Genomic DNA, 27,676 nt, shown 5'->3' on the forward strand with positions numbered 1-27,676 from the left:
GTGGCCATAGATAACTACAACACAATCGGGTGTGATACTAGGCAGTGCCAGACACACAAACACAACCTCGTGCCTTCCTGTAGGGAGAAGACTGCCTCGGTTCGCCAGATGAACGCTCCAAGCCTAGCTCCTTGTACACACCGCTGAAGGAACACACCCTGACATAAACGATTGCCCACTCCTTGGCCAGGATATAGGTACACGGCACAGGTCTTCCTTGCCCCCTCTACTGTACCCACACACACACAACCCAGCGTCTCATCACACGCCTTGGTAGCACACACCCTAGCACAGAGGTACCTACAGCAGAGACTCATAAACAGAATCCACAGCTCAGAGCATCTTAGCACTGGTTGTCACACACACACACCTTACACCAACAGTGTCACATTACACTCCGCAGCGCGCGCGCGCACACACACACACACACACACAAAAACACACACACTCCACTTTTGCTGGTCAGATCCCCTCAGGAGAAGCCTCCAGGTTCTCCTAGAAAGCACCCTGTCACCTCGATCGGGACTTTGTTGTTGTAAATATCCACACAACTGGAGCCCCGGGGCCGGCCAGACCGGCTTCCAGGCGGCACCTCCCCCCACTTTGCACTCCAGGGCCCGACCGGCTGGGTATTCCGAGAACAAGGTGGACAGGGCAGGCCGCGCCATGCCGCCACCCTGGGGTTGTGTGACCCTAGGTCCTAAGGCAAAAGGTACATTACTGAAGGAGGTGTTGGGTGTTTGAGATTCCGGGCCGTTTAGCTGAGTTCTCCGGGCCACCTGGGTCCCCAGCACACCTGGGTCCCGCACACCTGGGTGCCCCGCTACGGGACCCGGTCGCAGGCCTGTCCTGTGTGCTGACAGGGCCCAGGGGCCGGAATGGGGACCGCAACATGCGCAGAAGAGCTGGTAGGCGAATAGGACTTTCGTCCCTTCCCTCGGCCACTCTCTGGTAGTTCAGGCTCTGGCCTCAGTTTCCCCAGCAGTAGAGGGCGACTATTCTTTCAACAGGAAAAACGGGTGACGCTGAGGCCACCGCGGACTGAGCGCAGGGCTAGTACCCCGTTTCTGCCGCCGCGAGAGGATAGGTTTTATGAGAATGTCCCCGCCCGGCCAGGCTCGCGGCTTTGTGATTCCGGCGCCGGCTTCCTCCCTGCCCCCTCCCGGCGCCCGCTGTGCTTCTCCCGCCGGCGCCGGCTTGTGGGGGACCTAGGCGAGGCCGGAGATGCGGGAGAGGTGGGATTCCCCGCGGCGATTCTGGAAGCAAGGGAAGCGAGTGGCCGCCTGGCCTAAGAGAGTTCTCCCTGTGCTGCGCCTCACCTAGCCTCACCTTGGGCTCCAGAAGACCAGGCGTCACCCTGGTGGGGGGCGGGGGTGGGGTGACTAGAGCTTTAGGAGTGGCCGCCGTCCCCCCCACCACACACACACACACACACACATTTGGCGTCCTCTGGGAGAAGGCGCTCGGGCGTGCTGGGTGTGTGCTGTGAGCGCTCACTGACTGAGCTGGTGAGGACGAGGGTTGCTTATGCTGGCTGAGCCCAGGACTTAGGAACGACCGGAAGGTGCAGGGCTCTTTCCAGCACCTGCTCTCGGTCAGATGCCTGGACAGGGACAACCCAGAAGGTGGTTGTGGCACCCTTAGAAGAGGTCTGGATGTGTGTGAGAGCGCCTGGATGGTACTTTCTTGAGTGTGTGTGTGTTGGGGGGAGGGTGTCCGCGGTAGGGTTGAGACCTATACTAACAACTAGGCTAGAGCATCGGATGGGTTTCAGGAGAGAATCTACCAAACCTCCGAAAAGAGCGAGAAACAGAGTAGGGGGAACAGGCCTGGGTTCTGGTGCAACCTCATCTTGTTGTCTCGCTTCCTTCAGCCATCCCTAGTTCCTTCCATATTAGAGGGGAACAACTGTAACGGATATCTTGCAGCTCTGGCTACTTCAGCAGAGAGTACTGGGCAAGAGATGGTGATACCGCCTGGAATGGGGCCTGCATGGGTGGGGAGGAGCTAAGAGGGAGCCCAGGTTCTGATTTGGGGTGAGAGGTATCCCTGCCTGGAACAAAGCTAGTTGGTGTTGCAGAGAGCGGTTTCGTTAAACAATGTTTTGAGCAGATGCCGTTCGTCAGTTGCCCACTATGGGTGCAGCAGTAGAGCACACACTAGCTCTTCTTTCATAGGCTAGCAGATTCGTTTGTTCCTTCTTTGAGCCGGAGAGCACCTACTATGTGACTGGTGGTGGGATAAAACGCACCGCTGCAGGACTGGGAGGCTTACATATCTCATCTTTCTTGCAATGTAATAGAGCTTAGGTGCATTAGATCTCATTTAGTTCTCCCAAATAACTTCAAGAGGCAGGATTTTTTTTAAAAAGCGTATTAACTTTATTTATTTAGTTTATCTGTGCGTGCACACACATTTGGAGGTCAGAGAATGACTTCCAGTCGTTAGTTTTCTCCTTCCACTATGTAGATCTCAGAAATCAAACTGCAAGTCCCCTTATCCACTGAGCCATCTTGCTCACCGGAGAGACAGGACCCCCCCCCCCCCACACACACACCATTTAATAATGTGGAAATGGGTTCAGAAAAGTGAATCACTTGGATAAGGTCACACAGCTAGGAAGTGTTAGGGTGAGGGTTTGAACTCAGCAATCTGGTTCAAGAATGCAGGTGCCTGGAAGCCTGCAGAGGCTAATAGAGGGTTCTGGAATAGAGGAAAGGAACCGAGTACTGCTCGCAGTGGGAAGCCTCTGAACAGCTCCACCCCATGCAGCTTCACTTACTTACCCTCCGCCCAGGCTCTCAGATGGTCCCTTTGTCCTTTGGTGTTTCGAGCTTGCTGCACCAGGGGCTGTTGTGTAATGGTGCTGGGGCAGGGGTGTGTGTGTGGGTGTGTGTGTGTGAGGGGGTGTCAGAAACTTCAGAGCTGACCTGGTCACTGCCACAGTAAAAGCTCTTCTCACAGCATCCAGCAGGAAGTGGACCTTAGTCCCAAAGTGGTGTGCAAATGAAGGTTCCTAGTGAACCCTCACCCGCGCTCATAACTTCTCAGATGTTGACACAGATGAAGTTTCCTTCTACCTTTGGGGACTCTTGTCCCCTTGTCCCTCACTCCTAAAGCTTTGATGGGCTTTTGTTGATGCTGTTTTGTGGTCTGTTTGTTGTTGTTGTTTTCTTTCTTCTTGGCTCCTCAGTCCTCCTGGAGGTGGGTCGCTGTGCCTTTCTCTCCTTAGGCTCTGTCTTGTCAGGATCGTGGGCACCCATGTCTCTGGGTGGAGCGGCACCCTTGCCTAGGATAGCCTCTGCAGATAAGGCAGCTTCAAAGGCTGCCGCCTGAGACTAATGACTCCCAACACCAACCGCCTGGGACAAAGTTCAGCAATGTTGGGGGTAGGGACATGGAAAGGCCACTTTACTGCTTCTCCCAGCTCCTTCCTGGCAGGCCACATGACTCTCTCCACAGCTGCAAATGGCTGGGAGGCTTGGGTTCCCTCCTGGCTAGGCCAGATTGGCAATCTAGGGTTGGATGAGAAGTAATAAATGTGATAAATACCATATTTCAGCCTCATGCTTCTGTTGATTCTTTTCCCAAATCCGGTCTTTAAGAGGAGATCCTGCCTGTTCATAACTGCTTCTGTGACCCAGACTGTTTTACATATTTTTGAGTCTTAGAACATCAGTTATGGGGGGGCGGGGGCAGATGGTGGTGCACACCTTTAATCCCTGCACTTTGGAGAAAGGCAGAGGCTGGTGGATCTTTGAGGTCAGCCTGGTCTACAGAGTGAGTTCCAGGATAACCACCGAGAAATTCCTGCCTCAAACCCAAAAAAGATTTGGGGAGGGTGCTATAATAAATTAGTAATATCTACTTCAAATGATTAAATTTTAGCAATACATTAGTAGAACATTAGTTTTTTTGGGATGGTGGTAGCAAAGGTGGTGATGCTATAGTTTGCAGGGCTTAAGCTCCTTTTCAACTCCCTGAAACTACTTTCTCCCAAGGTTGTTTTCTAAGACCTTTGCATCACAGTCGCCTAGGGGGTTTCTTCAGGTCCCACCTCCAGATCAAAATTCCTAAGGGCAGGGCCAGATAATCCTTATTTTGGTAGAACTCTTCAAGTACCTAACCCCTCTTTAACACCCATTTGGGGCCACCCTCCCTCCAGACCCATCTCCATCCCCATAACTTTCTTGAGTTGTGCCTTACCCTGTGGTAAGCCCTTCGTGACTGCTGCTGACTGGAAGGGAAGCAACCTCTTACAGGGAGGTGGGGCTGGGAGGCCCAAGGGGTTTATGTTTCAGGTTGTGATTCCCCAAATAGGATAAAAGTCCCAAGTGAAGGGCTTAATATTTAGCTATCAAAGTGGCCATGAATCAAAATCACCCTGACTTTGTCAGACTACAGACCCTTCGATTTGTTGCCAAATTTTGTGGGCAGACATTTTCCTAGAAAAATCCTGCTGGATAACGTTGTACAGTTCTCAAAAGGGATGTGATCCCCAAACATAAAGTCTTCTTGACCTGGTGGTGGGGAGCAAAAGTGGGGAAGCACTCTGGGCAGTTTTGGGTTGGAGCTTGAAGTATGATTGGGTGGGCTCAAATGGGGCACCGTAAAATCCTTCCTTCATAGAGAATAAGCATGTGTGCTTACCTCACAGGCTGAGGAGTGGCCAGGAGGGGCCTGCCTTTGGGGGAGGCTCCTCAAGGGAGGTGAAGTGCTTGAGTTGTGCAAGGAACCTGTACATTTGGTGAACATTTGCTGAGCGTTCCAGCAGAGTAAACTCTAAGTGGAAACTTACACTTTATCCCAGTAGATTCCTAGGGAACTGGCAAATAGGCAAGTGAAAAAAACCATTTACCATACAGCCAAGGCCACCAGGAGTTAAACCCCGGGAATCACACAAGAGCCGTTTACTTCAGGCCTGCTGTGTGTCTGGTCCAGTGCTGGATAGCTTCTAGGCACAGCAAACAATTAGAGGGTTGTAACTGTGACTTCAGCTCTCAAGAAGCTTGAGTTTAAGGTCATCTTGGACAGCATCTTGAATTCTAGGACAACCTGGGTTACAGTGTATGAGACCCTGCCTCAAGAAATGCTCCCCACTTACAGTCCTGTAGGAAAGATAACCAACCATTCGCCAATTTTCCAAACAGGCCTGAAGCTACCATTGTGCTAAGTGCTTTGAAAGGAAAAGACCATTTGTTGAGTGTCTGCATTGCCATAAACATTCAACCTACGTTAACTTCAACCCAATAGGAAAGAGATAGTATCATTTCCATTTGACAGGTGAAGAAACTGAGGCTTTCAATTGTTTACTTCAGGAAATATCCAGCAGGGGCTTGTCTCAAATTATCTGAAGTCACAACCCAGGATTATCTCCACCCTGCTGCCTTCTTTGTGCCAAATGGGTACACAGAAGTAACCCGGCAACCTGCCTGTCACTGAGCTAGAACCCTTGCAACATCAGATGGGCCCAGTCTTTACTGTTGTGTTCTAGTGCCCAGGACATAACCTAGTACATTCTGGTTGACTAAAACTTTTGCTGAGTACGTGAATGAGCACTTGCTTTATAGCCAGTTTGACCTAGCTACATCAGTCGGGGGGGGGGGGGGCAGGAGGGGGATTGTGTGAGTGAGTATATGAACTCTTGCCTCTTTGGAATGTCTGGCGTCTTCCTGGGGAGTCAGAGAACTCAAGAATAGGTGCTCAATACTATAGTTGAACAACAGGGCCGGGCGGTGTCCGGGGCAGCCCCGTGATTCATTGCCTTGGGATTGGAGTAGACAATAAGTGGCTGTGAGTTGAAGGAAGGAGAGGTCACTGTGGGCTGAAGAGGCCTAGGAAGGCTTTGTAGGGCTGCGGGCGGTGTCAAAACCCGTCTTCAGTGGGATGGGCATAGTCAGGGTCAGACCTGGGATAGAGATTCTAGAAGAAGGGAAAATGAACGGAACCTGAAACCCTCTTCTCTCCCCACAGAAAATGGTGGGCCAGAAACTTGGGATTTGAATAGAGGAAGGGTTTGCTATCATTGTTTAGAGATGTTGGACCAGTGACGGGGACAGTACTGGCAGGTCTGATAACATAGGCAGGCGGACAGCCTCAGATTGGGGTGATGAAAGAGGCAGGCTATTGTGGTGATGGTGGTGTAACTTGTAGTCTAGGGTGTGCACAGCATAGCCCTTCCTGGAAGGATCTGGGACCGGCAGAGAGAGGAGGGTATGGCATACACTGGACCAGTTAGAGATGGGGGAAGGGATGAATATGCAACAGGTTCTGGATGTAGGTGGGATAAGGGTCAAACAAGAGCCAAAGCCAGGTGTGGTAGCGCACATCTGTAATCCCAGCGTTCTGGGTTTGTTGTTTTGTTTTGAGACAGTGTTTCAGGTTCTGATTCCAGCATTCCAGAAGCTGAGACAGGAGGAGTTCAAGGCTAGTCTGGGATACCTAGTGAAACTGTCTTTAAAAAAAATAAAGTCTGGGAAATGTAGCGCAGTAGTAGACTATTTATCTAACATGTGCAATGCCCTGTGCTCAATTCTCAGCATAGGGCCGGGGTGGGGGTGGGGCGTATAAAGAAGCAAGCAAGCAAGCAAACCAGGAGGCAGCAGACACAGTGAACCAGTGAAGGCTGATAGTGTCATTGCAGCTCTGTCCAGTTAGATCTGCTGAGCTCTCTGTTGCTAAGGACAGGCCAGGGCAGCTCCCAATGTCAACTTGAGGGTCAGTCAGTCCTAATCCCAATTGTGACCTCTACTCCTTTCTTCTACACACCTGCCTATGGCAACAGGCAGCAAGGAGTATGAGAACTGTCTGTGTGTGTGTCATACAGTGCTTTGAGATATATTTGTGGGGAAGTGAGGGAGGACTAACACCTACTCAACTTTAACGTTTTTTTAATTTTTTTGTTTTTGTTTTTCGAGACAGGGTTTCTCTGTGGTTTTGGAGCCTGTCCTGGAACTAGCTCTTGTAGACCAGGCTGGTCTCGAACTCACAGAGATCCACCTGCCTCTGCCTCCCGAGTGCTGGGATTAAAGACGAGCACCACCACCTATTTATTCGTGTGTCTGTGTGGGGAAATGCTTGTCACAGAATGTGGATAGAGGCAGAGGATAGCTTACAAGGGTCGGTTCTCTCCTTCTGATGTAGGTAGGTCCCAGGGATTGAACACAGGTCATCAGGCTTGGCAGCAGGCACCTTTACCCACTGAGCCATCTCATTGGCCCTGCTGCTAACCATTTTCAGTGGTGGGAGTGGGGAGCATTGGACACTGTGGATCCCAAAAAAAGGAGGATTTGGGATGTAATAATAACTCATACACATAGCTTATTTGGCACCTCAGAAGAAAGGGGAAAAAACACTCTTCCCCTCTTCCTCTAGCTAACACGAGTGGAAAGTGTAGGACAATACTAACTCTCAGGGTCTGGGGGACCTGTGGGGTGGGCACATGTTGCTTTTGTGCAGCAGATGTGGGGAGGAGCGCTGCAGCAGGAGGCGTCCCAGACCTAACCCTTCCACTTGGTTTTGCTCCCTATCTCAGTATCAGGGTAATTACCATGGGTGACTAAGGCAGGATGCTGGTGAGAAGGAGGTGTTGTGCAAAGCAGGGAGCTGAAAGCCGGGTGGGGGGGCGGTACCCAGGGAACGTCAGCTGGGTAAGGGCGTGCCATGGGCAGGAGCTGCTGTAGACCTGCCTGTCGTCTTACCAACTTCTCCAGCTGGGTCAGATGCAGCTGCTACACCCCACTGTGGGTGAGGCTCTGGGTTCTGGAATCACATATCTGGGCTGGGGTTGACTCTCTCTGTGGGAGGATGGTGAATCAGTGGGAGAGGGAGAGAGGGGTTGGCTCTGTCAGCCTTTTGGGTCAACTTCCTCTTCCTACCTGACGGAGCCTCTACTTTGTGTCTTCTTGTAGTTCTCCTGATCCTGGAGCCTGCTGGGATGGGGCCTCTGAGGCCCAGCTCTGGGCCCCGGGGGCAGCGGTTGCTGCTGCCCCCCTTATTGCTGGCACTGCTACTCCTATTGGCTCCATCTGCAGGCCATACCACCCAGGTAGTATACAAGGTGCCAGAAGAACAGCCGCCCAACACTCTCATCGGGAGCCTTGCCGCTGACTACGGTTTTCCAGACGTGGGTCATCTGTACAAACTAGAGGTAGGTGCTCCATACCTTCGAGTGGACGGCAAGACTGGCGACATTTTCACCACAGAGACCTCCATTGACCGAGAGGGACTCCGTGAATGCCAGAACCAGATCCCTGGGAACCCCTGTATCCTGGAGTTTGAGGTGTCTATCACGGACCTCGTGCAGAATGGCAGCCCCCGGCTGCTAGAGGGACAGATAGAGGTGCAGGACATCAATGACAACACACCCAACTTTGCCTCGCCAGTCATCACCCTGGCCATCCCTGAGAACACCAACATCGGCTCGCTCTTCCCCATCCCACTGGCCACAGACCGTGATGCTGGCCCCAATGGCGTAGCATCCTACGAGCTGCAGGCTGGGCCTGAGGCCCAGGAGCTATTTGGACTGCAGGTGGCTGAGGACCAGGAAGAGAAGCAGCCACAGCTCATTGTCATGGGCAACCTAGACCGTGAACGCTGGGACTCCTATGACCTCACCATCAAGGTACAGGATGGAGGGAATCCTCCACGAGCCAGCAGTGCCCTGCTGCGTGTCACTGTGCTTGATACAAATGACAACGCTCCCAAGTTCGAGCGGCCATCCTACGAAGCCGAGTTGTCTGAGAATAGCCCCATTGGCCACTCCGTCATCCAGGTGAGTAGCTTCCTCCACCTTTAGAAATGGGACCTACCGAAACCAGGTGGGAGGTTTCTTCACTTGGGGTGGGGGAGAAAAGCCAGAATGTTTTGGGAAGCTCCCTTCTCCCCAGCCCCAGCCAAAGGAGAATTGATCATCACCTTCCTCTCCTCCATCTGAGCAAGTGACAGTGACATAATAACATCATACCTCCCCATTAGACTCAGGAATTACCTTCTCTTAGCCTGGGCTGCATCAAGTAACTCACCTCTTACCCTGTAGACCCTCTCCTGCCGTTAGAGTAACTTCCCACCCAGGGGCAGGTCCCTTTAGTCAGGTGAGAGTTTGCTTTGGTTGGGCCTCATTGTGCCCCTTCTCAATAAAATCACGAGATTGTGTCAGCCAGGAGGGTCCTCGGTTTGAATCACACTGGATTGTTTGCACATTTGCCTTCTTCCCCAGACACGGGGTACCAGGGTTTGTGGCGGTCAGCAACTATGAAATTTCTCACCACCCTTCTCCATGGGAACTGCCCCAGGGGCTGGGCAGCAGCTTGGTGGGGCTGGGGCCTGGGAAGGAGCGGAGAAGCGTCCCTGCAGACAGGTGGGTGTATCTCCCGCTGTCATCTCAGCCCTGGCCTCCTGCCAGCCTCATCCTCTTTCTCCTTCGCCATGGGCTGAAGCTATCTCTGTCCATGTTGTGCGCTAGCTAAAGAGAGCTCAGCCGGCCTGGACACCGTTACCCAACCGGAGAGACCCTTCGTTCTGGGTCCTGGAGCTGGGGTGAGTGGGTGGCAGGTTTTATCTCTTCTGGAGACTGGCGGACTAGAATAAAGAAATGAGGCTGAGAAAGAATAGAAAGACAGCCGTTCAGGATGGTGAATAATAATAGCCCAGGTGCCAGGCACTGCTCTAAGTGCACTATGTGTGTTATATAATTTAATCCTTATAGTACAAGGTAAGTAAGCATTATCCCCATTTTACAGACGGGAAGCTGAGCCCATGGAGATTTCTTAATTTGCCTGAGGTCAGAGCCCACCTTAGCTCATGCCCTTCAGTCTTGTTACACATACTCTCAGTGAGATGACACAGGACACACAGAGTCCTTAGAGGTCGGCAGTACTGAAAAGTGGCAGAGGGAGAACCGAGCAAGAAGTCACAGACAGAAACAAAGATGGGAGGTGGGGGGAAGGGGATAGCTAAGAAGTAATATGGCCAATCTAGAGACAGGGAGGGCATAGGAGCATAGCCATAGAGCTGGTGGCAGACAGACTGGGGTGTGAAGGGACACCAGGATAACTGGGAGCCCTTGTCCGGGAGTCTCCTCTGCAGAAAGCCTTGACAGCTATGGACAGAGCTTCCCTTCCTAAGGGGACAGAAGTCCAGCTGTTGCATGAGGGCCTCTAGGTATAGTGCTCAGTACTGCATAATTGAATTTCTTAGAAACAGATGCATGGAAAAATGAATGAATGAATGAATGACAGGCAGATCAAAAGAAAAGGGGAATTATTTAAGAATCACTTGCTGTGTTCTAGGCAGCATTAGGTATTTCTTTATATTATCCCATTTAACCTTCACCATAACCTTATGAAGCAAGTTCTATTATTCATCCCCATTTTATACATTTGTAGAGCGAGGCTTGGGAAGACTAAATAATTGGCCCAAGGTCACATAATTAATTGGAAAGCAGTAGAACTGGGATTTGAACCCAAGATTTTGGTTTTGTTCCCTAGAGACTGCCAAGGTACACCTACCATTCCTTTCTACCCTCTGCCCCTCAGACAGACAGACAGACACACACACACACACACTCTATTACATTCTGTTTGGTTGTAAATACTTTCAACCCCTCATAGCCATCCCCACCTGGCTTCTGTTGCCCCATTACCACCCATGTTTGTATAGACTTGGTCCCAGTGTAGGGCGGCATTGGCGTGGGAGGGCGTGCCCACTGCAAAGGGACAGGCAGTTCATTGTTTGGTGCTGGAAGCCCAGCCCGCTGCCAGCAGGCTCTGTGGCCTGCACAAACCCCTCCCTTCTGGCCCCAGGCTCAGGCCGGATTCCTCACACTGGTGCCTTGCCAGCAACAGACAACAGTCAAGGAGCTGCAGAAACAGGTTCCCCCAGTTTGACAGCAGTGGCTGGGTTGGGCCTGCTGGGCTCTTTCTGACCCGTATCTCTATCTGGCTGCTTTCAATAGAAATCTCCTCACCTGGGGCCTCTAGTTGGGCATGGGGGTCTCCACTGATACATGCACACACATGAACAAACACACCTTCTCGCACTCAAATATCACGGCTTACAGTCACATACTTCTGTGTATGTGACATGCCTGCATACAAGGTATGCGCATAAGTGCATGCATGCCCACTATCTCTACAGCTCAAACACTTTCTCATCTCTTTAGAAAGTGGTGGGGGTTGGGGATGGGAGAGCAGTTCATTCGGCTGTAAGGGTTTGCTCAATGATGGTGAGCTAGCTCTGTGTTTAGGTGGAATGGTGCAAACCAAGAGTGGAATATAATTCTGCCTGGTCCTAGGGATTCAGTGTCACTAAGAAGGATTTGCAAGCTACAATCTGGGTTCTTTAGGAAAATAGGTTAGCAGTGTCTACCAGGGTGTCGGGCCTAGGGGAAAGACTGTAAAGTGCTGCTATTGGAAAGGGTGCTGAGTTCGCTTCATTGAGTCTGGTGTGCTTGTGGGAAAGGACATTAGCAACACATGCACCTTAACTTACTAACCTGTCCCTGTTCCCTGTAGGTGAAAGCCAATGACTCGGACCAAGGTGCCAATGCAGAGATTGACTATACCTTCCACCAGGCGCCTGAAGTTGTCAAGCGTCTTTTGCGACTAGACAGAAACACTGGACTTATCACCGTTCAGGGTCCTGTGGACCGTGAGGATCTAAGCACTCTGCGCTTCTCAGTGCTCGCCAGGGACCGAGGCGCCACCCCGAAGAGCGCCCGTGCCCAGGTAGTCGTTACTGTGAAAGACATGAACGACAATGCCCCCACCATTGAGATCCGAGGCATAGGGCTGGTGACTCACCAAGATGGGATGGCTAACATCTCAGAGGATGTGGCGGAGGAGACTGCAGTGGCCTTGGTGCAGGTATCTGATCGAGATGAAGGAGAGAATGCAGCGGTCACCTGTGTCGTAGCAGGGGATGTGCCCTTCCAGCTGCGCCAGGCCAGTGAGACAGGCAGTGACAGCAAGAAAAAGTACTTTCTGCAGACCACCACCCCTCTTGACTATGAGAAAGTCAAAGACTATACCATTGAGATTGTGGCCGTGGACTCCGGCAACCCCCCACTCTCTAGCACCAACTCCCTCAAGGTCCAGGTGGTAGACGTCAATGACAATGCCCCTGTCTTCACCCAGAGCATCACTGAAGTCGCCTTCCCAGAAAACAACAAGCCTGGGGAAGTGGTGGCCGAGGTCACTGCCAGTGACGCTGACTCCGGCTCTAATGCAGAGCTGGTGTATTCTCTGGAACCCGAGCCAGCTGCCCAGGGCCTCTTCACTATCTCACCTGAGAACGGAGAGATCCGGGTGAAGACGTCGCTGGATCGGGAACAGAGAGACAGCTATGAGCTGAAGGTGGTGGCGGCTGACCGGGGCAGTCCCAGCCTTCAGGGTACAGCCACGGTCCTTGTCAACGTGCTGGACTGCAACGACAATGACCCCAAGTTTATGCTGAGTGGCTACAACTTCTCTGTGATGGAGAACATGCCCGCACTGAGTCCAGTGGGCATGGTGACTGTCATTGATGGAGACAAGGGGGAGAATGCCAGGGTACAGCTCTCGGTAGAGCAGGACAATGGTGACTTTGTTATCCAGAATGGCACAGGCACCATCTTATCCAGCTTGAGCTTCGACAGGGAGCAACAGAGTACCTATACCTTCCAGCTGAAGGCGGTAGATGGTGGTGTCCCACCTCGCTCTGCCTACGTCGGCGTCACCATCAATGTGTTGGATGAGAACGACAATGCACCCTTTATCACCGCCCCCTCCAACACGTCTCACCGACTGCTGACCCCGCAGACGCGGCTTGGTGAGACAGTCAGTCAGGTGACGGCGGAGGACATTGACTCCGGTGTCAATGCTGAGCTGACCTATAGCATCGCTGGTGGCAACCCTTACGGACTCTTCCAGATTGGATCACATTCAGGTGCCATCACCCTGGAGAAGGAGATTGAACGGCGCCACCACGGGTTACACCGCCTTGTGGTGAAGGTCAGTGACCGGGGCAAGCCCCCACGCTATGGCACAGCCTTGGTCCACCTTTACGTCAATGAGACCTTAGCCAACCGCACATTGCTAGAGACCCTCCTCGTCCATAGCCTGGACACACCACTGGACATCGACATCGCTGGGGACCCAGAGTACGAGCGTTCCAAGCAGCGTGGCAACATTCTCTTTGGTGTCGTGGCCGGAGTCGTAGCCGTGGCCCTACTCATCGCCCTGGCAGTGCTTGTGCGCTACTGCCGGCAGCGGGAGGCCAAGAGTGGCTATCAGGCTGGCAAGAAGGAGACCAAGGACCTGTATGCTCCCAAGCCCAGTGGCAAAGCGGCCAAGGGAAGCAAGAACAAAGGGAAGAAGAGCAAGTCCCCGAAGCCCGTGAAGCCAGTGGAGGACGAGGATGAGGCCGGGTTGCAAAAGTCCCTCAAGTTCAACCTAATGAGCGACGCCCCTGGGGACAGTCCCCGAATCCACCTGCCCCTCAACTACCCACCAGGCAGCCCCGACTTAGGCCGCCATTACCGCTCCAACTCCCCACTGCCTTCCATCCAGCTACAACCCCAGTCACCCTCGGCCTCCAAGAAGCACCAGGTGGTGCAGGACCTACCGCCTGCAAACACTTTTGTGGGCACCGGGGACACCACGTCCACGGGCTCCGAGCAGTACTCCGACTACAGCTATCGCACCAACCCCCCCAAATACCCCAGCAAGCAGGTAGGCCAGCCCTTTCGGCTTAGCACACCTCAGCCCCCACCCCACCCCTACCGTGGGGCCATCTGGACCGAGGTGTGGGAGTAATGAAGCAGATGTGTCTTGCCTGCCATGATCAACTAAATCATGTGGGAACATCCTGAGCTAGCTGTGGGAGGTGGGGATACTGATCCGGGGTACTGAGGCCTCACTAAGGACCCTGCTGCCTTACTCAGATATGAAGGGTTAGACTGAGTGGAAACGGATGGGGAGGGGGGCTCTGTAGTGTCTTCCCTGCTCCTCCCCACAAGGGAGAGAAGTCTGTGACTTCTCATTAGATCCCAGGATGCTGTACTAGCTACTGGGTCTTTCAGGTGAAGCCGATGATGGGCAGGTGAACAGGTTTGGAGACAGAAGGGAACAGGGTAAAGTGGGAGACTCTTCCAAACCTGGGTCTCCCTCAGAGATCAGCTATACAGGTGCTCCTTTGGAGGGGACTCTGCTGGGGAGGGAGGAGCCTCCCCATTTGTGCCTTCTGTATGTATTGTGTATTAATTTCTTCCTCATCCCCAGGCCCCGGGGGCTGGCCCCGCATCCCCTACCCCAGCCCTATTCACGTGGCCCTGATAATAAAGTTCTCTATTTTTGGAGTTTTGGTTTCTTATTTTCCTGGAACTGAGAGAAGCAGCGAGAGAGACTGGAAGCAGTTTTGTTCTCAAGTCCTGCCTCCATTTCCCCATGTCTACCCTTTATCCCTCCCTACTCCCCTCCATTTCCCCATGTCTACCCTTTATCCCTCCCTACTCCCTAGGCCTGCCTACTTTACTCCAGCCCTATCTTAGTATATCATCTCCTGCCCACCCCCACACCCGTTTCCATGTCTGGAGAAAGTTCCAGCCTTCAAATGGGGGAGTATGCTAGCACGCTCCCTCACCCCATGTCTGTGGGGCCTTCTCCCTGGCATGAGACTCCTCACCAAGAAAGGGTAGGAGGGGAGGCTCTGCCTCCTAGTCCAAGTCAGTGTTTTCCCATCTGCCTTAATGGAGTAGCTTCTGAGAACACCTGTGTGGGGTGGCAGCCAGCCTCCTGCCTCAGGTGAAGCCAGAGAACCTTTTGATTACACCATCTACCTTCCCTCAGGGCAAGCTCTTCCCCCAAGTCCCTTTCCCAGACTCTTCAGCACACCAACACTCAGCAATTAGCTGGCCCTGCCCTGTGTCTCCCCACCATCATCAGCCTGGGCTCCAGAGAGGGAGGGTCCTGGGAGAGGCGAGGGGCTCCTCTGAGGCTTCAGAGATCCACTTTACACCCTCCTGCTCGGGTGAGCCATTGTCATAGGTGTCCCAGTTCTGCCTCCTGCCCAAGGCCACCTCCTTCCCCTTCCTTCAGATCCTTACTCTAGCCAGGACTGCCAGCTAGCTCTCTTTCTCTCTCTCCCTCCGTCTCTCACTTCTTGCTCTCCTGGGTCTTCCCTGCCTCTGGTTATGCCTGAGGGAAGTTAAGGTGTGGTTGAGGGGCCTCTGGTCCTCAGGAAGTCTCTGAGGCCAGAGGCAACCATCTCCATGGTGACCGAAGAGGCTTGAGACACTCCCAGGAGGTCCAAGGCACCAGCTCTCTTCTGGGTTCCATCTATAAACTCCCAAAAGCCCTGGGGTACCCCCAAAGTGAAAAACATCTGAAGAGTTTTGGAGGAACGGAATATAGGGAGGTCATATCTAGTTACAACTTCTTTCTCCTGAGAAGTTAGCTTTCAGGTGACCTCCAGAAACTTCTGGCCTCACACTCTTCTTTTCCATTTCTGCCTTGCAACCATTGCTTCTTCCATTCCTTAGTTCATTGATACTTTTTTTTTTCTCCCAAGGTCTGAGGGATTGTCCCTCACTGGGCTCCAGCCCAGCCAACCCATCCATGAAACCACAATGAATACCTCCTCCCAACATCTGACTCTAACCAAACCTTTCATTGTCTTCACCAGAGCACACAGACCAAGTTCCTACTGCATGCTCAGTGTGTATTCAACTTTGATAGAAAAATGGTGTCAAGTGAGAAGGACCATAGGCAGCTTTTCCTTATGTGTACTTTTCTTAACAGGATCTCACTATGTTGCTTTGAGTGGCCTGGAGCTTGCTATTTAGACCTGAGTGGTCTTGAATTCAGAGAGATCCACTGTCTCTGCCTTCCTAGTGCTGGAAGTAACTCATGTGCCACCACGTCTGACTCTGTGAAACTTTTATTACTGCTGTTCTTTCTCATTTTGGGAGGCCTGGCTAGGTGCAAGGTACCCTGTGTAAGTTCACTCGGTGCTCATGACTGTGTGACACAGGCCAGTTTATTATAGTCATTTCATAGAAGTGAGAACTAGCAGTTGGTGGAGTCAGAAATGAAGCATAAAGCATCAGGGAATCTGGTTTCCAGACTCTGCCATTATCTACTATACAATTAAAAGCTGATTCCATGATTAAGTTAGTGAGAGACTAGCTATCACATCCTATAAAAAGTTCTTCAAAACCCTGTCACAAAGGGTGAACTTGTTAAACTTGTATAACTGAGTTTTCCACATTTGTTTGACTATAGTGACTCCTCCTACTTTTAGGACATAATATGGGGGGAATAGGAATGAGCTTCTGGGAGGAGACTAGGAACCCAGAGCTAGCTTGTGATGGGTAGGATTAGAGCAGAAGGGCCGCCTTGCCTAGGGTTACTGTGTGAGCAGCTCTTGAAGCAGATGGGCATGGCACAGTTGGAAACTGGGAGAGGGCAGAAAGGGAGTGATCTAGTTGGATCGCTGGTGGAGGCTGTAGGAGAAAGTACAGTGAGCCGGGAAGAACTATATATTGAAGAGAGCTAGGATACCTTGCTAAACATCCCTCAAGAGGAAAAGTCCCACACATCCCAGTTTTGCAGATGAACTGACTTTTAGAAAGGGCATTGGCTTTGCCTAGCCTGTGTAGAGCCCTAGCTCTATTCCTATTGTGCTAGAGGTGGGGGGACTGGAGCACTGAGGTTTGGACTAAGGATGGCAGTGAGGATGACAAAGACAGGTGGATGGATCTGGCTGAAGTAAGGGAGAAAGGGCCAACGATATTCACGATCCTAATTGATAGGGCATAGGGGTGGGTTTGAGGGAGATATCAGCTTTCTGAGCGCTGGTGATGGGCTAGTGATGAGCTCACTGCTTATGTGAAAGGTAATCAATGAGAAATAATTTGATTTCAGACATGTTGGATCTGGAGGTTCGGTATGGGTAGCCCATGAAATACTCAGCAAGTACTCAGGACTAAAGATTGAGTGATTTGGGGAACTGATCTTTTAAGATTTGACTGACGTGCAGAAGCAGTTAAGGTTGAGTATAACCACCCAGCATAGGGGTAAGCCCAAGGGACTTGTCCACATGCAAGACTGAAGCCCCTGATAACCAGGTTCTTCAGGGAAGAAGGAGAAGCACCAATAACCAGGCTGCCTTATGCCTTTGAGGACCATCCTGGAGCCTGTTTATCCCATTACCAGGTGGACCTCGCTCCTTTATAACCTCCTAGCTCCAAAGTTGTAGATCAGTTCTGGAGACCTTGTTTCGTCACTCAGACCTTGCATTATTTGGAACTGAATGGGTCCCTGCAAAGGAGGGGAGGTAGCAGTGGACTGTCCTACCAGAACCAAAGTTCCTTGTCCTGATATTCCTACCCTTGACCTCAGACATCAATAGGAGGTTGCAGAAGGGGTGGGGAGTGGGATTACAACCCGAGATCACCTCTCTTGGCTAGTCCCTTGACCTTTTATGAAATGGCTACAGAGCTGAGACGTGGTGCTTCTGTCTTGGAGGATTAGAGTCTGTTGATTCCTCAACAGGACCTGGGCCTTTGATGCTCCTCTGGCCTCCAGGGATCCAGGATCTGTGCCCTCCACAACTCTTAATTTCTGGTTGGCAGGAAAACCAGTGGAGGTCCCAGGTGGGTGGCTTGATGGTTGTGCCAAGTGCCAGGCTGAGGTTGCCAGGTTCCTGGTCTGATCATTAACCCATGGCAGGCAGATAGGATTGCTGGCAGGAAGCAGCCCACCGCTGTTCCATTCTTCCAATGCCAGTACCCAGTCTAAACTCAAGTCTAGATTCACCAAGCAGGGCATCCCTCCTCGAGCTCCTTTCTGTTTCCTAGAGAGGACTCCATCACGTGTTCTGCCACACTGGGTCTTGTCATCTACAGCCCCTTCCCTGACACGGAGCACTGAAGGGGTCTATTTATGTTCTCTGACACCACAAGTTTGACTTACCAAGTTCCCTCTCCTCCCTCCATCCCCTCCCACACTCAAGCCTCTATAAAGGGATTTGTAGAGGGCTGGGGCCTGAGTAGGAGGGGCTCTTGGAAGCCTCAGCACTGCAAACTTGGTCTGAGGAGCAAGATGCGAAAGGTTGGTACCCCTTTGGATGGAGGCAATGGGAAGTTGCAGAGCAGTGAGACAGGAGAGGAGCCCAAGCCTGGAAGGTACAGTTAGACGGACAGCGGACGGTTCTCTGTGGAAGAGCTGAGTGGGAGAGAGTCCTCTGCTTCCAGGAAGCTGTTCCAGAAGCTTGAGGCTGTGCTGGTGTTTAGAGGCTAGGCTGGCATCTGGAGTTGGCTGAGACTGTGCTGTTCTGCTCTCGGGCTCTACTCTACTGCAACTCACTCTGTCCTGAAAGACAACGGGAGGCCATGCCTGCATCGGGAAGCTGTGCTGGCACAGGATTAGGGTGGTCATGGCAGTATGGGGCTGTAATAACAGTGGGGCCTATGCTGCGTTGGGACTTTCAGCGTGTGAACTTGGCTGCACTGGGAGCGAGCCTCGAAGTAAGAGGCATCTCTACTAGAGTCTACGCTTTCTGGGGCCTATGCTGTACTAAAGGGGCTGGGCCTCTTCTTGGCTGTTGCTGAGATCTGGGAGGGTCTTTGTGGGTTTGGGATCGGTGTGGTGCTGGGCCCCATGGAAGAAGCTAGCCAGCCATGACTAATACCCTCTCTCCCTGCAGTTACCTCACCGCCGTGTCACCTTCTCGGCCACCAGTCAGGCCCAGGAGCTGCAGGACCCATCACAGCACAGTTATTATGACAGTGGCCTGGAAGAGTCTGAAACGCCATCTAGCAAGTCATCCTCAGGGCCCCGACTTGGTCCCCTGGCCCTACCTGAGGACCACTATGAGCGCACCACCCCTGACGGCAGCATAGGTGAAATGGAGCACCCCGAGAACGGTGAGGAGCGTCTGCATGTCCGAGGCATCCTAGGAGGGAGTAGAAGTTCAAGAGAGACGATGATGCTTTAGAATGGTCCTCCATGTCTTGAGTTCCATTTGTGTGTGAGCGCCATACTCATTGGCTCCTCACACTCTCTGACCTGAGAACGTTATGGTACCCGCTTTACAGTGGGGAAAACTGAGACTCAGAGAGGTCCTGCAACTTGTCCAAAATTACACCTCTGGAAAGTGACAAACCCGAAAGGGATTTGTATCTATGTCTGACTCTGGGGTCTTTGGGGTCAGCATTGCCTTACACTGACTTACTGGGGACAGGGACCCCTGAGGATGGTGGCCTGGAGGCTCAGATAATGGTGAGGAAACTGGAAGGACGATGGTGGTCCCCAAATGAGTGAGAGGATTTGAGATGAGAGCATAAGGCTCCCAGATGCTATGAAGGACTCAGAGAAGGATGGAATCTCCCTTGTCCCCAGGAGAAGAATGGGAGAAGGTTTGGCTAAAGAGGAGCTGGGAGGAAGTCTGGAAGGGGTGGGCCTCCCTAGGAGGAGTTTGAAGGGAGGAGCTGGAGCAGAGGTGAGTGTGGGAGTGGATGGTGAGATATTTTGTGAGTCTGCCTGTGCTGCCCCGGATGTGTGTGTGAGAGGGTATTCATGGCAGCCTGTGGAGGAGAATCTGAAGGAGCCAGCCCTTGGGATAGAAAGACTGTCTTAGAGCTGTCCTTAGGCCTCACACTTCTTAGTCCAAAGTCTCCCTCCTCCCCAAAGATGAAAAGTACCAGTCTTTGGCCCTGAGTCCTAGGGCCCTGTCTAACCTCCCCGGCCCTGGGCCCAGAGCACCCTCTGCCCCCTCCCCTGCCATTCCCTGCCTGCGTGATCTCATGCCAGTCTCGTCCTTTTTGTGCCCGCGCAGAGCCGGCTGGCCGGAGCAGGCCCTGAGGCAGAGTGCCAGGTAGGTGGGAGCTGCTCTGGGGTCTGGGGTCTATGGGACTCGCCCCAGCACCCAGCCCCGCCCACCCAGTGCTCTGTGCCGAATTGGGTCCCCCAACCGTGAACTAAAGAGCTTTGGTGCTTTAAGGGTTAATAACAAAACTATCCCCTCCTCACCTTACTCTGGCAGGAGGCCAAGCTAGAGTGGGTGGTGCTGGGGGAGCCCCTGCCCCAGGCAGATCTTCTCAGTCATGTCCCTGAGGGGGGTCACCGCCTGGTGCTGTCCCTGAGTGAGGGCGGCCCAGGGGCAGCTGTGACAGGAAGTGCTCATGGCCCAGCCGTTCCCATGGAGACTCTCGCTGCCCAGCAACCACACTGGCTACTGCTGATGTCAGGCGGCCAACTCCTGTTCCCGTGGGTGTTCTGGGCAGGGAGCTGGGGGCAAGGCCAGGGTGGTGGCTGGTGAGGGGCTGGTGTGAGGTGGGCAGGGGCTGCATGTGTGCGCTGTTGTGTGTGTGTGCTTAAGCGTGAACATCCCACATAGAAGCTCACCCCTCCCCTTGGCTTTAAAGTAAGGCCTTGCTGTGCTGGGGTGGGGTGGGGTTCTAAGGAAGCGGGGAGCATGTAAGGCTTGAAGGGACTCGGAAGGAAGGTACGTGCTGTCTTTGTCTGAGGACCGAGGTGTCCAATGGCATAGATTTGTATAACCATGACTCTGTATGTGTGGGGGGAGGGGCCTCTAAATCAGGATGGGATTTCCTCAACCCTCTCTGAGGGTGGAATTCCATGATTGAACCTGTCTGGAGACAGGTGATGGTTTGTAGATGAGCTGTTTGTGCACCTGTCTGAGGGCAGATTTGGTGGGTGTGTGAGGAGTGCTAGAGGGTAGATGAAGCTGGAAGAGCAGCACCTAGTTAAGGAGCGTGTGTGTGTGTGTGTGTGTGTGTGTGAGAAAGAGATTGTGTGTGTGCATATGTGTGTGAGAGTGTTGTGTGAGACAGAGTGTGTGTGTGTGTGTACGAGAGTGTGTGTGAGAGAATGTGTATGTTTGTGTGTGCGTGTGAGAGTGTGTGTGTGTGTATGAGAGAGAGAGAGAGAGAGAGAGAGAGAGAGAGTGAGTGAATGTATGAGAGAGAGTGTGTGTATGAGAGAGAGAGAGAGAGAGAGAGAGAGACTGACCTAGAGAGCAGCAGTACAGTGGGTTACAGGTAGATAAGAGAGTCTGTGCTTGCCTGAATGGTGTGTGTTGCTCTGTGGGCAGGAGAAACCGCCCCTCAGTATAGAAGCCAAACGCATATGATAATCGGAGACCACGGAGCAAAGGTTTTCGCTGCTACCATCTCCAATGGCTGTCTTTGCTTTCCTGCAGACCTCCGCCCTTTGCCCGACGTCGCCATGACGGGCACTTGTACCCGGGAGTGCAGCGAGTTTGGTCACTCTGACACATGCTGGATGCCTGGCCAGTCGTCTCCCAGCCGCCGGACCAAGAGCAGCGCCCTCAAACTCTCCACCTTCGTGCCTTACCAGGACCGAGGAGGGCAGGAGCCTGCGGGCGCCGGCAGCCCCAGCCCCCCGGAAGACCGGAACACCAAAACGGCCCCCGTGCGCCTCCTGCCCTCCTACAGTGCCTTCTCCCACAGTAGCCATGACTCCTGCAAGGACTCGGCCACCTTGGAGGAAATTCCCCTGACCCAGACCTCGGACTTCCCACCCACAGCCACACCGGCATCTGCCCAGACCGCCGCCAAGCGTGAGATCTACCTGTGAGCCCCCTTCTGGCCGGCGGCCACCCCTCCCCCAGTCGCCGGCCAGCTCCCAACTGGGTCTATTCCAGGGCCCCACTCAATCCCTCCAGCGTGGACTCTGTGGCCAGGTCCCGTTCCGTAGGAGAACTGGCTTCAAGACCACGTTGGCCCTTGCCCCTATGCAGGGTCCAGGTCCTTCCCCCATTCCTACCCCTTAGCTCCAAGGAGCCCCTTCTTCCCCGTCTATGGGGCTCCTCCACCCAGCGGATGCCCACGGGCTCCTCTGCAATGACTGGGCTCCCTTCCATCTACTTCCAGGGAGTACCCCTTGCTTTGGGCAGATGGTGGAGTCAAGAGTCAGCAGCACACTTTAACTCGGTGTTTCCTTCACGGATGACCAGGGCAGTGTAGCCTTGCAGCTGGGTAAACTGGGGGACTTTACTCCCTGGGAATGCTCAGAGGAAACTCTCCACCACAAGGGGCTCTCTGAAGGGCTGTTGTTACCAAAGGTGGGGTGGGGATTGGGGTGAGAGCGCTGCGAAGGCCTTCTTCCAGTACTGCTCCTGGGCTGGCCCACCTGCCTACAGGCTCATGTCTGATCCCGTCTGGGCACCCCCTTCCCTGCTGGTCTTGCGGTGTCTGTATATAAGGACCTTGGAATGATGTCCCCATTTCTGCCTGATTTGCAACTTTTCTCGTTGATGTTGTGTTGTCTTGGGGGGGGCCCTCTGGGGGGACCTGCCCTGTGCCCCTCCTCCCTGCCGCAGTGCCCCCCCCAGGCCTCTATTGTTCCATGTTGTAAATACCCCTGGGGCCGTGGTGGGATGGGGGTGCAGGCCAGGGAAACAAATGGTGGGTGGGGGTGGGGACAGGGGTAACATTTGCCTATCAGCAGAGCTGGGCTTTTATTTAATTTTTTTTAAAAAAAAAATACAAATCTCTATTTTTTTGGAACTGTTGCGCTGTGCCCTGGGGGGTGGGGAATCCCCTCTCAGACTGGCCTCCCACACCCAGACAGATGAGCATCACAGAGGGGCCCTGAGGCTGTGGGGGGCAGCTGGACAGGGATGGGATGACTGTGCCTCTGGCCTGGTTGGGTGAGTTGGGAGCAGGAAAGTTTGCTCAGGGGGTGGCTGGTTTGCTGCCTCCTATATGGGGGACCCGCACCTTGCCTCCTCCCTGCCCCCCAACCCCCAGCCCCCGCCATGACTGACCCATCAGCCTGTAAAACCACCATTGCCTTGATCTCAGGGGGTGGGAGGGCTGCCTCAGGGCACCCTGGGCTCCAGGCCCCTTCTTCCAGTTGGGCTTCCCTTCACCAGGGTCAGGGGTCCCATGGGGGAGGGGGTTGGGAGGTTAGGGGGCAGAGAAGCCCAGTCAGCCATGATGAGGTGGGGGTTTTCTTCACCTCAGGGGGCCAAGGTGTGAGGGGTATCCTGCAGAGCCCCCGTCTCCCACTGTGGCCATCTCAAAGCCTCAGCCTCTCTTCCTTCCAGAAGCCCCCACTGCCTTGGCCCCTACCTCTCCAGCTCCCCAAGGGCCCAGGCTGGGAGGCTGGAGACTCAGGGTATGGCCCCCACTTGACTTAGTCTAAGCTTGGGGGGGGTGGCCCATGTGTGGAGGGGTGGACAGGCTGGTGGGTTGTCTGGTGCCTTTGGGAGCTGTGCTGCTGGAGTTTTGACTCCTGTAACCCCAGAGACCCCACTCCCACCCCAGAAAAGCCAGGGGGCTGTAGAAATCACCCTATTCTCTGCCTCCTTACCCCTGCTTTTGTTTGGGGTAACAGTGCTGGGAAGGAGTGCATTGTTAGGGTGGTGGCCCTGGCAATCACAGCCCTTCTGTGGAGGGCAGTGAGTAGGGTGGCTAAGGTGACAACAACCAGGTCTAGGGGTTGGCCAAAGGCTCCTTTCCCTGGGGGAGGCCCAAGAAGCGGGCCAGGGGCTTGTTAAAGACACAGCCCTTTCCCCTGCACAAATGGGGCAGGTGCAATAGCGGTGGAGCTGGTAGAAAGAGGGGCAGTGGCCTGGAGGGCTGTCCTGGGTCCTGAAGGTTAGGATCCGGACAAAAAGATTGTATGAGGCCCATCTGCTCAACGGAGAGGGTAATCCAGCCAAGAGGCATCCCTGGGGTCAGCAGACTCCCACTGGAAGCCCCTGGTGGCCTGGGTACCCTGGCCTGGCCTTGGAGACTCCTGAGCACTGAGCTGGAGGGCAGAGGAACATTTTGCACAATGGAGAAGCCAGAAGAAGGAAGGGGGTAGCCTAGATGGCTGGGAGGGCTCAGAAGCACAGAGCAGAAGTCCTTCCACAGACAAATACAGAGCCCTGGCCCCCTGGTTGGGGTAAGGGCACTGAGTCTGTCACCACCTGGGCACTCAAGAGGTGAAACCAAAGGTGGGCAGGGGACGGGTGACAGCACTAAGGACTAGCCTTGTTGGTCCTAGGTCTGTAAAATCCCTCCCCAATGCCTTGTGTCGCGTACAGTTTTATGTACCAATAGGCGACATTTGGCCAGAGGAGACCCCCCTCAAACCCAGCCTGACCCAGTCAGTGTCTTCCTAGAGGGGACCAAGTTGGTCCCCATCTCCCTACTTCAGAGCATGTCTCTTAGTAGGGGAAGGGTATGTGGGGACATACTTTCTAGGGTCCCTGAAGCATCTCTCACATCAGAAGGGGAGCTGTCTCTAGGCATCCCTAACCTGGTGGCTTCCTAGTCCTATGTCTCCCCTTGGGAGTCTCTGGGGACATGAATTCCCACCAGGGACCATGGGAACATGTCTCGCTTCCCTATCCAGGCTCTCTGAGGAGCCTGTTTGCCTCCCAGGGTTCCTGGGAGTACCTAAGACAAGTCAGTCTTGGGCTGGCTCTCTTTCCAGGGAAAAGCTGTCTCTGAAGCTCCCGGGAAGAGATGTCTCTGGCCCTCCCCCATCTCTCCTATGAGGGTGTCTGTCCTGCAGCACTTGGAATAAGGCTGAGCATCTCTGAATTGTCTTTTCTCCTTGGGGCTCGAGGATACCACTCTCTCCTGAGGGAGGCCCCCTGGAGCCATTTCTTCCCTGGGCGGGGGCTGTCCTGGTGTTGGGAGGGCTTGTGTTGACCATGTGAAAGTCTCTTAGGGAGGCATCTCCTTGTGAGACTTCTCTGGGAGGGAGGGCCGTCTCGCCCATGGGGGTTCCAGGGCGGGTATGTCTGCCCATGGGAGGGGAGACTGTGTCTCTTCGGGTTATCTGAGTGGGGAGGGGGGCCGTGTCTCTCTCGTGTGTCGGGGGGTGGGGTCGGGAGGGGGGGTTTGGGCGCGTCGGGTGCCCACTTCGGGGTCGTGTTTCTCTTGGTTCGTGCCACTTCCCACCGCCTCGCTCCTCCCGGGAAGGGCCCCCGCCCCCACTCCATCCCCAACCCCGGCGCTGCGAGCACAATCCCGTTGATTTGTAATGATTTCTGTCTTTTCTGTCTTTCTCTTTCTCTGACCTCCCTCCCCTCGCCGCGAGCATGCGCAGGCACCGCCCCTACCCCCTCCGGTTCGGTTCGTTTCCGGTTTGTTTGCTGAGCTGTCAATGAAAGACCCATGTAATTATTCCCGAGCTTTACAATAAAAGTGTGAAAACCGGACCCCACTTCGCTTCTTCCAGCCCCTCGGGTCCACAGCCCTGGGAGAGTAGAGCTATTCTTGGGTGGAGGCCTTGGGCTAGGAGGACGTGTGTGTGAGAGAGACCCATACTGGAATCACAGTGCCTTGGGGGTTGAGGGGGCAGGGGGCGGCGGAAAGAACTCAGAGATCCCCGGTTAGCACACCTCAAAGTGACGCCTATTGGCTCCTGGCACTCCACCCGCCCCGAGCTCAGGTGCAGGTCAGGAACGGAGGGGCTCTCTGGGAGGATGGTACCGTATGATTTTCTTCAGTGGGGAGCCCTCCAGGGACTCGGGGGGTGGGGGAAACTGGGCCCCGGGTGTCGTTCCCTGGTGTATCACTTCCCGCTCCTTTGGCAATGAGTAGGCATTGCGGAACTGGATGGGAGGGGGGCGGGAGGCATCTGTGTGTCTGGCACTTCCTCCCACGCTCAGGAACGAGGGTTGGAAGTTGATTTTGGGGAAGGGGACTGACAAGGTTTCTGTCCTGGGCTCCAGCTGCGCTCTCTTTCCCCTTTCTGGACTGCAGCTGCCTAGCCTTCTCATGCTCAGCTCCCGGGTAAACACCGGCTGGAGAGAGGTCGAAGAACTGACACCGGATCGGCCAGTTCCCGGTCCCGCCTTCGGGGACACACCTCCTCTCCTCGCCAGGCGTGTTTCCGCTCACCCTGCGTCCTGTCCAGGGCCTGTGCTTTCAGGGCCTAGGACTCTGGGTCCATCCAGCCACTGGGATTAGTTGAGCACGGGACTAATCCGGGATGAGCCATGGTGTAAACCCGGATTGACTGGGGGACGGGGGGGGGGGGGGGGGGGAGGGGGGAGGCGGTGTCGGTCGCTGGTGCCCCATCATCCATTCCCAGAGGCATGGCATGATGGGGTCTAGAGTCTCAACTCCAGGTCTCTGCTACTTTTGAAGTGCCCTGCTGTGTGTTTGTTGAGGGGTGAGGATGGATGGGGGGAAGTGCTCCAGAGCTAGAGAGCATGCATGGCGAAGATGCAGTGCATCAGGCACCCACAAGTGTGACGCGCATTGGTACTGAGGTGGGGGAAGAGAGGAGAGAAGCAAGGTTCTTGGTAGCCTTGAGTCCATAGGGTTAGGTCAGCTCCCTAGTTGAGTCTGCAGCCCAGTCAGTCACCCTATACCACAACTACAGACTCACAAACCCTCCCTCTCTCAGTGGCCATGGTGATGCCCCCAGACTTTAGATCTCACTGAATCAGGAGGCAGGTTAATCAGTATGGAGGGCCCAGATCATTCCCACCCTGATTTGATTAGACAGTGGAGGATGGGGAGCCCCTCCAGTTAAGGCCAAGCCCAGTAAAAAAAAAAAGTCAAAGGTCAAGGGAGTTGAAGGAGATGGGAGTGGCCAGCCAGGTACCAGAATTCTGATCCTGGCTCACTTACTAATTCTACAAACATTCCCCAGCCTCTCCCTCTTACTAGCCCGGCACCAGATACTGGGACACCACAAGAATGACACATGATCTCTATGGGAATGAAGACGGGTAAACAATGACCACGTCTTGACTTGAGCCTGAAATTCTAGCTCAAGAACCACCAATGAGGGTGGCTTCCGAAGGCCAGAAGGCTTTCCGGAGGGGTTGGGTCAAGGAGGAGTTTCAAAGGTTCAAAGGGCAGGGTGACTGAAAACTCACGAGGGTGGGGGTGGGATGGTTCTTCCTGACAGGCAAAGGAAGGCGATTTGGGAAGGCCTGGAGGTGGAATTTCTATAGGGTGTCTTGGAAAAGCCAGTGAGGTTGAGTAGAAATACAAGCCAGAACTAGAAGGACCTGCTAGTTCATCTAAGAACTGCGGGGAGGAGAGGGCCAGAGAGTCTACACCTCCGAGAGAAAAGGTCAGATTTACATTTTTTATAGATTCTGTCTTCCTTCCTTGCCCAGTTTCTCTGGGGATGTCTGGACTGTGGAGAGGCAAAGACAGGAAGAGGAATCAGGTTTGTTTCCGTTTAGTTACCATAGTCCCATGTCCGTCTGTCCGTCCGTCCGTCACTTGTGGACTTAGTAATAGCAGAAACCTACCTAGAGTGACCTGGTTGGGGCCGAGTATCAGCGGCAGTTTCTTCGTCTATAAAACGGGGATGGTAGTAGGGAGATTGTAAGATTTCAGTGTAGTCAATCACCTGTTTTTTTATCTATAGCATATGGAAGGCCCTGTGCCAGGTGCTGGCATCAGGGCACTGAGTTAGGCGGGGTCCTTACTCTCTCCCCTGGAACTTACACTCCAGTGGAGAAGACAGACAACAAACAAACAAACAAATGAGGTAATTATAGACTGTGCTGGGAAGGAAACAGTGGGGCAGAAAGGAAGATAAATAGAGGTGGAGTAAGGGAAGGGGCTGCTTTATTCAACATAGCCAGGGATCTTTTTGATTGTTGAATTCGACAAGCTTTGGTGCTTAGGGAGAACCTTCAGGTGCTGGGAACTGCAGCTGCTAAGGGTTGGATATGGAAG

The 27,676-nt window shown here is 53.7% G+C and overlaps 1 protein-coding gene across 3 annotated transcripts; it reads left to right on the plus strand.

Moving 5' to 3' along the window:
- The first annotated feature begins 641 nt into the window (after nucleotides 1-641).
- Nucleotides 642-25,913, plus strand: Pcdh1 (protocadherin 1). 3 transcript variants are annotated; one of them, XM_041659699.1, is made up of 6 exons: nucleotides 642-712; nucleotides 7,911-8,773; nucleotides 11,514-13,709; nucleotides 18,685-18,904; nucleotides 19,816-19,854; nucleotides 21,202-21,337. In XM_041659699.1, the coding sequence occupies exons 1-5, from the start codon at nucleotides 667-669 to the stop codon at nucleotides 19,839-19,841; spliced, it is 3,351 nt and encodes a 1,116-aa protein (XP_041515633.1). In that variant the 5' UTR covers nucleotides 642-666; the 3' UTR covers nucleotides 19,842-19,854; nucleotides 21,202-21,337. The 3 variants fall into 3 exon arrangements, with proteins under 3 accessions (XP_041515633.1, XP_041515631.1, XP_041515634.1); XM_041659697.1 differs by lacking the exon at nucleotides 19,816-19,854 and having other exon boundaries at nucleotides 21,202-25,913; XM_041659700.1 differs by lacking the exons at nucleotides 18,685-18,904; nucleotides 19,816-19,854; nucleotides 21,202-21,337 and having other exon boundaries at nucleotides 11,514-14,335.
- Nucleotides 25,914-27,676: the final 1,763 nt, after the last annotated feature.

Source organism: Microtus oregoni, unplaced genomic scaffold (genome assembly GCF_018167655.1).
Source record: "Microtus oregoni isolate MIOR12 unplaced genomic scaffold, Mior012 000011F_ref0000422, whole genome shotgun sequence".
Classification (NCBI taxonomy): domain Eukaryota; kingdom Metazoa; phylum Chordata; class Mammalia; order Rodentia; family Cricetidae; genus Microtus; species Microtus oregoni.